The sequence below is a fragment of the Corythoichthys intestinalis genome, chromosome 9 (assembly GCF_030265065.1).
Source record: "Corythoichthys intestinalis isolate RoL2023-P3 chromosome 9, ASM3026506v1, whole genome shotgun sequence".
NCBI lineage: Eukaryota > Metazoa > Chordata > Actinopteri > Syngnathiformes > Syngnathidae > Corythoichthys > Corythoichthys intestinalis.
In genome coordinates, this window is record NC_080403.1 from 12,753,781 (window position 1) to 12,767,108 (window position 13,328).

Consider the following 13,328-nt stretch of genomic DNA (forward strand, 5'->3'; position numbering starts at 1 on the left):
GGACAGGGTGTACATGAAAAGTGTAATTCTGATGATGATAATATTATGCAGCTTTACACCATAGCAATTTACAGCCACAAAAATATTGGGAAGGTTAAGTGTGTTAATCTTGACACAGCTTTTGTAATGTAATCATTAGAACAGATTATGCCAGCTAACTAAAGTGCTGGGAATTTGGGCCGACTCAGACTCTACCTTAGCAGCAAAGGATGAGCTGGGCTTCTCCAGGAGGTCCCATAGCTTTTTCCTCTTGTCCGAGCAGCACGTGGTGGTAAACTCCTCGCCTTCCCGCTCCCTCATGTTTTCCGCCTCCCGTTTAAGTTCTTCATTCATCTGCTCCTTTTTCTGGTGGTACCTGGCCTGGCAGCAGGACTCCAGGTAGATCTCGTCGATGCCCCAGAAGTCCAGCTCTTGGCTGAAGGACAAGGCGCACATCTCCTCCATCATGTGCAACTTTCCCGTGCGGTAGAAGTTGAGGATGGATGTGAAGGCGCCGGGGTGTCTGTCAAAGAAGTACTCATTGCTGTCCAAGGTGTAGTCGTCGCAAATCTCCATGATGGAGTCGTGTGTGTTGCAGTCCCGTAGCTTGCCCAGCCTCGTGCGGGGCAGCCGGTCCAGCGTCCTCCACAGGACCTCGTGGAGGAGACCTCCGACATTTAGCCTCACCCGGCGGGTGTGCTTGCTTCGGATGATGTCCACAGTGTCCGGCGGCTGCGCTCCGGCCGACCTCGACGCCACTTTGATCATCTTTGCTTGAGTCGCTCAGTCACTACCAAAGATGGGACGATGGGGGTTAAGAAGACATTCCCCTTTGGGTGACCTCATTAAGGTCTGCGCTCGATTCCAGTGGCTGCAACGACAACAATATAATGACTCCTGCTATGTTGTGGTACCTTTTCAGCAAAAGAGAAATAACACAAAGCTATTGCTACAGACTGACCAAGAGAGTAGAATCAAGTCAAATTCAAGGATCATACTGATCTTCACACTATTCTATTCAGCATAGCAAGTTGGCTATTTTTTCCTTTTTCCAAAGTGCAATTTGTCTCTTTGACAGAAATAAATATTTCTTCTACTGTGTGAAAGAAGAGAAGAAAAGGGAACGGAAGTAAGTAAGAGAGAACAAACTTGGCTCCCCCAGTAAAATATTGAGTTCCTACTTGAATTTTGTCTTTTTCTATTTGAAGGAGGAAGAGAAATGACACCATAGAAGTCAAAACCAGTTGAAATAAGAAGTTTAGAATATATATATATATTATATAAATCTGTGAATTTTATAAGCGGCACAGAAGATCCCTAACAAAACTCGTAATATTCATTTTATATACTTATGAGTCATCTTGAATTTAACTTATGTGTTGTTGCTTTTTGAAGGTTTATAATTACATAAATGTAAATTCAGCGTTATTGGTATGCAATTATCTTTTATTTTATGGTTGAATTGAACATGTTGTATCAATATTCTGTAGATGTTTCAATCACTTTTATAGGTTAGTTTTAAATTAAACACCACCAACGAGAGACAAAAAGCTTGATGTAAGTACGCTTTGTCTCTTATCCAGAGAACTGTGTGAGTCTTTTTATTTCCTCAAATTGATGTTGCATGGTAGTCTCTTGGGATTAAAAGTGTGTTGGGTGTATTTCAATGTATTCAAAGCATCTAACTTAAAAAATACAAGGGTCTATATTTCGCAGACTTTCACCTAACGTGGGTGGACCTCCATATAACCATTTCCCTTCCGATCAAGACACAGTTGAGGCACCTCCAGCAGTGTCCTACATCAGCAATGTCAGGAGGTTTATCCACTCATCACTGGACAGAATAGATTTTTTAATCTGCTTTAAGAGGTACAGACGCTATTCTTGCTGACAGGGGTGGACAGGGGGATCCCAGTGATAAACTGGAATTACATGACTGCAGTTGAACTGGCTTGCAAATGTGACTACTGTATAATTAATGGATATACAAAATTGCCTATTCATTACATTACAGCACATAAGCTATACTGTTCTTAAAATTCAGCCTGTGTAAATTTGTTATTTAGTAATAACATTTTTATTTATTGAGTACAACATAACAATGAAATAAAGCCAGAATTAAGGGGTTTCCGACTCAACAAGACATGGAAAAACTTATGCATGCATTCATTTTCGGCGGATTGGACTATTGCAACAGTATATTTACAGGTCTTGATAAAAAAATCAGTCAGGAAGCTGCAGCTGGTACAGAATGCTGCAGCCAGAGTCCTCACAAATACAAGGAAACTGGACCACATTGCACCGGTTTTGAAATCGTTACACTGGCTTCCAGTGAGTCAGTGGATAGGCTATAAAATACTACTGTTCATCTAAAAAACCCTTACTGGCCTTGGACCAAAATATATGTTTGATTTGTTAGATTCCTTTGAAACATCTAGACCCCTAAGGTCGTCTGGAACAGGTCTCCGGTATGTTCCAAGAACAAGAACCAAGCAGGGTGAGGCAGCATTTAGTTACTTTGCTCCTCACCTCTGGAACAAGTTATCTGAAGGTCTGAAGTATGCTCAAACTTTTAGCTCCTTTAAATCAGGGCTAAAAACACTTTTGTTTAGCACTGCATATCCATAACTGTCTATATATTTCAATCTATTTGCTTTCTTTTCCTCTTGTGCTTATCTCCATTGCTGAATTCAATTATTAGCAGTAGTAGTAGTAGTATTTATTTATTTATTTATTTCTATTCTATTCGTGATTAAATGTGATTTTTATGTATAATTTCTTATTTCTATTGTCTTTGTTTTTACGTTCTATTGATTTTAATGTGATTTTTATGATCTCTGTGTGATGGAAGGACCTTGAATTGCCTTGTGTTGAATTGTGATATATAAATGAATTTGCCTTGCCTAGTTAAGCCTTTCTATGAATTATTATTTTAATAATTCCACTATTAGTAATTTTAATTGAGACACCAATTTTAGGAAGTTTACAATGTGAAGTGTTTTTGAGGTGTTTGCCATTTTACATTGGTACGTATGCTCTTGTATACTATATAATACGCCCTGCTTTATACGGTCAGAGCACAGACAATTGACAGCAACGTGGTTTTATTGCATCAAGTTCATGCGAATCTTGCGAAGCATATCAACCTTTGCATTACAAATGCTGGAAATCATATTGAGATGATTCAATAATATTCCAATTGGTTTATCATTTCTCATATGTGCATTTTTAACTGTACGCGTCTAGAATTCAGAAATACCGTATTTGTAACCTGTCATTTCAGCTTTGCATAAGAGGATCCAAAAAGAAAATCACTTAAGGTACACAGTATTCCAACAAAGCTTTTTAATTTTTTTTTTGTAAATAGATCATTATCATAAAAATAAACTACAATGAATAGATCTTGTCCAAAGCCTGACTAGATTGTAAAAAGAGTAATCATATGAAATTGTAATACTGTGACATGAGTAACATTTTTGAAGTATTCCTGGCATTTTCTTTTTAATACAGTTTATGAGCTGTCCAGTGCTGATTATCATGTCGCTGTCTGGTTCTGAAAATTATATGCCTTGAAAAAACAAAACTAAAAGCATCGTAGTTCTGACACCAACTTTAGCAATAACAAATTCAAGTGATGGTGGTATGTTATTAAAAGAAAGTTGCGTGCACATTCTGGGCATGTAGGAAGAGTAGTCTTCTAAAAATACAGAAGCAAGTAAATAAAGTGATCCTTACGTGTCTCTCGTGCATTCCGGATCATGCCATGGACGTGCGGCGGCTTCATTCCAATCAGACCCCCGCGGAAAGGTGGCGAACCCGTCCGGATGTGCTGCCCTGGGCTCGGTTGTGATGACAGCATCATGAGCGGCGTGGAGACATGATGGATACGTTGTTTCTTTCTCGCGCTCACTTCCTTTCACTCTCCTAAACAGACAAGTCCCGTCAGCCGCCCCTCCTCCTGGTGAGACTCAACAAGTAGACCGGGGGAATACTGTGGGCTCGGTTCGGGTGCTCCCTCTCGGAGTGGGATGCAGCCAGCTGGACGCCGCGTCGTGTGGGAGTGTGGACTGCTCACGCTGCCAGGCTTTATTTCTCTCAGGCTCCTCCAGCTCCCTTTAACCCTCGCTGCGCCAGACCGTTGCACAAGCAAAGCCAATGCATGCGCGACCAGGGAAGGCACACCAGTCCAATAGATTTGTTCGGCCAAAAGGGTCTGAATTAACCCTTTGATGCACGGATTACGATTTTCCCCCCTACTTAAATATTTTTATTAAATAAACTCATAAAGGACAGGGGTCTCAAACTTGCAGCCCAGGGGCTAATTACAGCCCGCGGGACAATATTTTGCGGTCTCTGTTTGACATCCAATTGTAGTATTAGTGTTGTACGTAGTATTATTGCCTGCACGTATTTTGTGATTGGCAATGAATATACTAGTCCTTCTCAAAAAATTAGCATATTGTGATAAAGTTCATTATTTTCTGTTATGTACTGATAAACATTAGCCTTACATTCATTACACACAACTGAAGTAGTTCAAGCCTTTTATTGTTTTAATATTGATGATTTTGGCAAAAAAAAAAAAAAAAAAAAGTCAAGAAAATCCAAAAATCCCTATCTCAAAAAATTAACATATCATGAAAAGGTATTCTAAAGAACCTATTAACCTAATCATCTGACTCAACGAATTAACTCAAAACAACTGCGAAAGATTCCTAGGGCTTTTAAAAACTCTCAGCCTGGTTCATTACTCAAAATTCAATTCAATTCAATTTTATTTGAATAGCCCTGAATCACAACAAGGTTGTCTCAATGGGCTTTGCAGAAATATGAAACAGCAAATGAAGCAACAAAGATGAATAAATAAAGTTCAAGTCCTGGGTATCCCCCATCCTTAGACCCTCAATGTCGGCAAGGAAAAACTCCCAAAACTCCAGAGTCTTTTGGAGAAAATGAGAAACCTTGGGAAGTACCACAGTCAGGAGAGATCCACTCCCAGGACAGATAGACAGGAAGCCCCAGGACTGCTAATGGGAATTAGCAGGCGAAGATACAGTCTGTAAAGATGCAGTGGAGTAAAGGAACAAGAAGAGGTCCATCTAGCCAGATGAGACGGGGGTAGCAACGAGGACGTCCATCCAGCCAGGGGTCTGGAGAGTCAGGAGGCTGCAGCTGAAAAATAGCCCCTCCCCAGAGGGGACGGGGGAAAGGGGACACCGGGTGACTAGTGATGAAGAGACTAGACAACTAGATATTAACATTGGAAATTAGAAATAAAGTAAGACAAGTGGTAGGTAGAGTGAGAAAAAGGAGATAGAACTCCTGGCTGTACTTCCCCCAGCATTATAGCTTCTAGTGCAGCTTAGACTAAACTGTGAGTCTACTCCAACTTCAACTAGCCTGACCATAAACTTTGTCGAATAGTAACGTTTTTAATCTAATCTTAATTGTGCAGACTGTCTCGGCTTTTTTAATATTAGCTGGAAGCTGATTCCATAAAACAGGGGCTTGGTGGCTAAAGGCTTTAGCTCCGACAGTACTTTTAGAAACCCTGGGAACTACCAGTAGACCTGCATTCTGGGAGCGGAGTGTTCTGTTGGGGCGGTATGGAACCAGAGCATCGGTGAGATAAGACAAAATAATAATAATAATAAGACAAAACCGCAATCATGCGCAAGACTGCCGACCTGACTGCTGTCAAGAAGGCCATCATTGACACCCACAAGCAAGAGGCTAAGACACAGAAAGAAATTTCTGAGCAAATAGGCTGTTTCCAGAGTGCTGTATCAAGGCACCTCAGAGGGAATTTCTGTGGGAAGGAAAAAGTGTGGCAGGAAACGCTTCACAACCAGAAGAGGTGACTGGAACCTGAAAAAGATTGCGAAGAAGGGCCGATTCCAGACCTTGGGGGACCTGCAGAAAACAGTGGACTGAGTCTGGAGTAGAAACATCCAGAGCCACCGTGCACAGGCGTGTGCTGGAAATGGGCTAGAGGTGCCGCATTCCCCAGGTCAAGCCACTTTTGAAACTGAAACAGCGGCAGAAGCGCCTGACCTGGGCTACAGAGAAGCAGAACTGGACTGTTACTCAGTGGTCCAAAGTACTTTTTTCAGATGAAAGCAAATTTTGCATGTCATTCGGAAATCAAGGTACCAGAGTTTGGAGGAAGACTGGGGAGAAGGAAATGCCAAAATGCCTTAAGTCCAGTGTCAAGTACCCACAGTCAGTGATGGTCTGGGGTGCCACGTCAGCTGCTGGTGTTGGTCTACTGTGTTTTATCAAGGGCAGGGTCAATGCAGCTAGCTAACAGGAGATTTTGGAGCACTTCATGCTTCCATCTGCTGAAAAGCTTATGGAGATGAAGATTTATTTTTTCAACACAACCTGGCACCTGCTCACAGTGCCAAAACCACTGGTAAATGGTTTACTGACCATGGCATTACTGTACTCAATTGGCTTGCGAACTCTCCTGACCTGAACCCCATAGAGAATCTGTGGGATATTGTGAAGAAGTTGAGAGACACTAGACCCAACACTGTGGATGAGCTAAAGGCCGCTATCGAAGCATCATGGGCCTCCGTAACACCTCAGCAGTGCCACAGGCTGATTGCCTCCATGCCACGCAGCATTGAAGCAGTCATTTCTGCAAGAGGATTTCCGACCAAGTATTGAGTGCATAGCTGATATAATTAATTAAAGTTAGACTTTTTTGTATTAAAAAACACTTTTGTATTGGTCGGATGAAATATGCAAATTTTTTGAGATAGGGATTTTTTTTTTTTTTTGCCAAAATCCTCAATATTAAAACAATAAAAGGCTTGAACTACTTCAGTTGTGTGTAATAAATCTACAATATATGAAAGTAATGTTTATCAGTACATTGCAGAAAATAATAAACTACCACAATATGCAAATTTTTCAAGAAGGACAGTATATACGGCGGAAAATGCTCAGGTGGCTTGAAGTTCTGCTCTGAGACCCCCAATTTGGCCAAATTTCAAAATTGTCCGATATGCACGTGTGATACATCATTGGAAAGCCTAAAATCTCAATTTTCTGGGGGGAGAAAATTTTTGAGCGGGAAGGCAATTATAAAAATAAATAAATAAACAGCAAAACCTTAACTGGAGGTGAGAGCATGAGAGAGCAGAATTAAAGACGCCACAATTTTACCGAGATATCGCATACTTACCTTGTTTCAATCCAAAACCTCTATGTAGCATGTATCAACAAGTGTCAAGACACAGATGTGAATGGCCAAAGCTAAATTTTGGGGGGATTTTATGGGTGAAAACATAGTACTATAACAAGGGTCGTGATGCAGAAATCGCAGACATCAAGGAGAGGTCGAGATGTTCTTTTTCATATATTTGCCCTTATAAAGTTTTTTTTGTTTTTTTTCCCCCCCAATTTTTCTTTGTTTGGAGCGATTATTTATCATCTAACATATCGGGGAAAATGCGACAGTAACAAAAAAAAAAACAAAAAAAAATTAAAATTGAGCGATAGTTATGAGGTAGATATCCATGACTTTTTTTTTTCAGACACCATTTTTTCATTGTGACGTAATTTTGTTTTTTTTTTTCTGAACTAAATATTACACATCAACAAATGATTATCAGCTAAAAATTACATTTTGAATAAAAATATAATTACCTTCTTTTTATGGCTGGGTTGAAACAAAAGCGATTGCGCGACATCTGTAAACGGGGATTTCCAGGGTAAAACGGACAAATTAAAAATAGTTTGGGGGCTTAATGCGCCATGAGTCTGCTATGGCAGCATATATTGTTCTATCAAACACAACAATTCTTTTGGCTTAAAATATAGCAGATTATTCTAAAGAGGGGTGCAAGAGCAGAAACTGCTTTTTCAGTCTTGTCTGTGTTCTCCGCCATATACAGTGGTACCTCGACATATGGTAAAATCACTTCGACACACAATCTCTTCGTCATCCGACGTAAAATTTGACTCGCCATTTGTTTCTAAATCCGACAACATGCTCGAAATAGGACATCTATGACAGCGCCGCAGTTTGTTTTTCTGCAAGACGGACGCACGGCAGATTTTCTTGTGAGAGAAATCAACATGGGTTCCAACAGTCTTAGTGCAGGTGATGAAAAAAAAAGGAAAAAGGTGATGCTTACCATTTAAATTAAGACGGAAATTATAGAAAATTATGAGGGTGGAGTGCGCATCTTTGAACTGGCTCGACAATACGGCCATAGAATGTCTCCTCTTGACAGTCCTCCTCCGACCTCCGTTCGCCAGTCTTTATAAGTTAAGTTGACAATTATTATTGTGGTAACATCGCCAAAGAAATCGCCAGCTTTGTTAGGTTTGTAATAATTTATTCCATCAACTTGTGCAACACAACACGCCAACTGACCACTGCAGCTGAACAAAGTAAACAAGATGATGCGATGCGTTTGGGTACACCACGCAAACCCATTCGCCACATTAGAACCCGATTCATTACATTATTGCGGGTATTATTATTACTATTATTATTATTCAAATTTTTTATTCATAATTTATTTGTTTTGCTCTGCGTAAAAGCTTTTTGCAATAGTACCAGCAGTATTTATTAAGGATTTAGAGTAGGTTTTCAGGCTGTGGAATGAATTAATGTAATTATAATGTATTCGTATGGAAAAAATCCTGCTCGACATATGACCATTTTGACTTACAAACAGCTCATGGAACGAATTAACTTCATATTTAGAGGTACCACTGTATATGATTTTAGATAAAATGAATGAAATAATTGAAGGATTCATTTTGGGGGGGCGGGCAATAAACATATTTTAAAAAAGCCACTAGTAATAAAAATAAAATAATTCTAAATAAAAAAAAATCTTTAGAAGATAAAAGAAATTGGAATAGATTAGGGGGGAAAAGATAACCCATTCGAAATAGTGTGGCCTGTGTGTATATGGTCTGGGTGTTTTACTGATTTTTGTTTATTTGTTTGTCTTGTTTAATAAATCTCTTGTGACCTCACATAGCTTAACTCTTTGGCTGCCATTGACAGCAATAGATGTCCAATGCACCTCCAGCTGAAATGGATTGGACATCTATTGCTGTCAATAGGCGTTTTCAATACCAATTTCCCTCTTTTACTGATTACACATAATTTATGACCTGGGCTGGCAGTGAATGAGTTAAGATAACAATAACTTTTGAATAGATGTCCACTATGGTGACCACTGTCCCTGGAAAAGTTAACTGCCAACATTAAAAATATACAGTATACATCGCCAGTTGGATAACAAATTCTGACAGGTCACAGATTTTTCAGTAACAACAGAATTTTTTCTAAGATTTAGTTTCCTTTTTTTGGGGGGGGCATTTCCGGGCATGTCCAACCGGAGGGAGGCCCCGGAGATGACCCTGGACACGCTGGAAAAACTCTCTCTCAGCCTGCTTGGGAACACCATGGGATCCCGCCAGGGGATTTGGTTGAAGTGGCTGGTGAGAGGGAAGTGAGTGGCCTTCCATGCTGAAGCTGCTGCCCCCGCGACCTGACTCCAGATCAAGCGGAAGATAATGGATCATTTCCTTTCACAAAATGACAAATTTAAATTTCCCAATAAAAATGAGCAGAAAAGTAACCCATTCCATTCAATATAAACAAAGTTATTTTGGAGCCCTGCAGAATCGTATTAGATTTCGCAAAATCAAACTACCGGTATACATTCTGCTTATTGCTGGGAAATCAGTCAAAAATAAATAAATAATGTTTTTTTTTTCCCCACGTGCCCAAAGTTTTTCACAATTTCTTTTGCAGTTTTAAATCTGATGGGATATTTTGGCATTAGGAAAGCGGGTACGCAAAAATAAAATTTTTATTTTGTATATTAGTGTAATGTGTAATTTCCTTTTTACGTATTCACTTTAGCTTTACAGTTTACCTCACCTTCAACTTGATTGAAAACAATCACTATTGGACTCTTTTGGAGGGACTGCTAGCTATCTGTAAAATCGCCGTATTTTTCCAAATATTAGCCTTAAATTCTTTTATTTTTCCCATAAATTTAGTGCGCTTTTTAATCAAGTGTGCCTTATACGAATAATGGTTGTGCTTTAGTACCTGGAATCTATTTTGTTAGAACGCAACTGCTGCAGTAAAGTGCTCAGAACACTTCATTCATCATTCATCAAACACATTATATCAAAACAAAGAAATTAATAAATAAATACCACAATAATTCCAATGTTAAACGATAAAGAACAAATGAAAAACAGACATTAATGCCCAACCCTAATTGTTATACAAGAAATGCAAACACCGAGTACACACAGAGCTGCAGCTGCCAGGAAGTTTTCAGCAGCTTCCCGGATGATATACAAATCTAAACTTTCCACTCGCTCTCCAAACAGTCAGCATGTGTGTCATTGTAACGGATGTGTTATACAGTGTTTAAAGTACAGATATTTCTCCTCTGCACCTGAACTCATCGGCTGTTAGCAATGACATAACATGGGAGTCTGACTATTTAATTCAATGAGTAATCACTGAGCAAAAAAGTTAGGAAGGTAAATATGAGAGGCACAGAGTGAACCTCTAAAACTGTGCTACCGACAACACATTTATTGGTGTTACTCAAAAGTGAATGCCAAAATGTTTTTGAATTGTACAGAGTTAATTTTATTTGACCACTGATAACAAGCAGATGTCATAATAGCTCGTTAAATAGATCACAATAGACAAAGTCTCCCGGACCTAATATTCATTAGTAATTTTATATTCATGAGTCAGACTTCATAATATATTGAAGGGACACGAGGCCGATTAATAGGGGGCCTATCTCCGTCAAAGCTGACCGAGTGGAAACACAGACAAAGAGCTTTTTGTGTTGAAAATTCTTGTGAATGTATGCTTAAATCCCTGAATTCTTTATAGATATGGATGTAAAACGGTCTCGATTCTTGGTTAACCCTTTAACCCTTTACAATGGCCAAGTTGGGTCCCTTTTTTCAGGACACCTTGAACTTCATGTCTAAACTGTTGTTTTCTTCACTGACCAATTATAATCCACATTTTGGACCCAAAAAGACAAAAAAAATCCCAAAATTTGTAATGTTGATGTGCCATTGACAACCAAACATGCTCGACCAACCATTTTGAAGCTTGGCAATATTTATTCAACTTGTTAGGATAAACATTCAATAGAAAAAAATAAGATTGAATAGTTTTATGTTTGACAATTCAACACAAACAGCAGGTATGGTCATTGGCGTTTTTGGCCTTTACACATACTATGGTCAAAACAGGTTACATACTGTGCAAAATAGTGGGAGAAAAAAATTATATCATCTAACACAAAAAGGGTTTGAAGGATATCTCTTTGTGAAGTTAGGTGTTGTACCCATCACCTTATCAAAAGTATATGCGTACATGCAATCAAGCTTCTCGAACACACATCTACATAAAAATTGATTATGAAGATTATAGTGAAGAAAAATATATATAACTTTGGAAAAAAGTATTTTAAGAAATATTGACAAGTAGTTCAGTTCAATTCAAAATTTTCAGGCATGCGACGCAATAAAGTTTTTCTTGTTGCGCACTCAATAAAGCTTCTTGAACAGGTCACGGAGCTGCGTCACACACAACGTCACACAGCCTACTCTTTCACCGTTTGCGGCTTTGCACGCTGCTGTCACTTCTATTCGCCGAGACGCAGACTCATCCCAAGAAAACAATGACAAATACAGCTCATCTTCATCCTTGAGTTAATGAATTAATTCATTAGCTTGCGCTAAATGTAGTTTTAGATTCATTCTGCACGTTTCAAAGTCGCTCGCTCAAACCAACCAGCCGTTGCTTGCTTCACATGCCACCCTTTCAATAGTTGGCGCCTCGCTCGGAAATGTATTAAAAATGATCACATTCGGTTCGTCCTTCTTGACATCACAACGGCTCTTGGGATATTTAGTCTTGAGCTGCTTTCGGTTTTGAAAGAGGGCAAGAAATGATGGAAATATGGAGATGGATACATGGTCCATGCAGCGTTTTAATGCATATTTATGAGTGCAATAAAACTATAAAACTCATATGACATTATCTCCCGTTTTTCTTGGCCGACTGACTTCAAATAAAAACTGGTGTGGACATCAACTTCCGCACTTTCAAACGAGACCAACCAGCGGCACGTGGGTGACGTAATTACAGCGTGACGAAGCTTCACAGACGATATGTGTAAACGCGTCGCTGCCGACACGTTCGGTGTTAAAGGGTTCAAAGCAAAAAAAAAAAAAAAAAAAAAAACTGCAGTTACCATTTATTTAACGTAAATATGTCGAATGTGCTGCTAGTCCTTAAGCCACTATGGTGCCACCGAATCACAACAAAGAGCTTTTTAGGTTGAAAATTCTTGTGTGCGTAAATTCATGAATTCTTTAAAGATATGAATGTAAAGCAGTCTCGATTCTTGGTTAAAAATAAAAAACCGGGGAGTTAGCATTTATTTTACGCAAATATTGCGAATTATGACACCAATGCCATAGTGGTTCATTTCCCCCATTGATTTTTTTCACAACGTTACAAAATGCATGCATGGTACGAAACATAATAACCTTGAATCCTCAAACAAATTACTCCTGAGACAATCCTTCTTCGTCGTATGCTGTACAGCTTTCGTACTTTTTCAACCTAAATCCGACAGTGGATCGCTGCATGTGTTTGAGAATAACTGCGACCGACTGCGACCAACTGAAGCAGAGTGTGGGATGGCTCCCTACTTGAAGGCGTGGCACAGTGTCTGGGGAATGTATCCCGTCAATATCATTATGAGGTCTATGCATGAGTTTTTGTTAAGTTGATCCTCACAAGGGTTGAGGGGGTTCTGGTGTATACCCTAGCTGACTATGGGCAGTTGACGGCATACACTGAACTGGTTGTCAGCCAATCGCAGGGCACAAAAATTATTCAGTTTCATCAACATATATGGACAATTTGGAGCATTCAATCAACTTAGCATGCATGCTTTTGGTGATGTGGGAGAAAACTAGAATACCAGGAGAAAATTTAGAGAAAATCCATGCTGGCTCTGGGAGAACATGCCAATTTTATAGAATCAGGCCTGGATTGAACCCTTAATCTTAGAACTGCGAGTCCCCGTGCTAACCAGTACCGCTACCGTGTACCTCATAGGATTCAAGAAATTTCCTGAATGTGGACTTTTTTTTTTTTTTAAATTCTAATTCTGTTGTATTTGATTATTATATTGTTTTCATTACATCATTATGTGGTGTGGTGTGTCGAATTATAAAGTTAAAAAAATGGGAATGAAGCTGTAACCATGGAAAACGTGAAGTGCCGTGAATACTTTCCAGATACTGTA

General features: G+C 39.3%; 1 protein-coding gene across 1 annotated transcript in view; it reads right to left on the reverse strand.

The window, feature by feature from the left end:
* Nucleotides 1-4,023, reverse strand: part of LOC130921451 (potassium voltage-gated channel subfamily B member 1-like) — a 127,621-nt gene extending 123,598 nt beyond the window's left edge. The window contains exons 1-2 of the mRNA XM_057845365.1: nt 3,715-4,023; nt 196-850 (exon numbers count right to left, since the gene is read on the reverse strand). Of these exons, the coding sequence (XP_057701348.1) occupies nt 196-747 (552 nt within the window). The 5' untranslated portion in view covers nt 748-850; nt 3,715-4,023. The remainder of the gene's footprint in view (nt 1-195; nt 851-3,714) is intronic.
* Between the last annotated feature and the right edge of the window lie 9,305 nt (nt 4,024-13,328).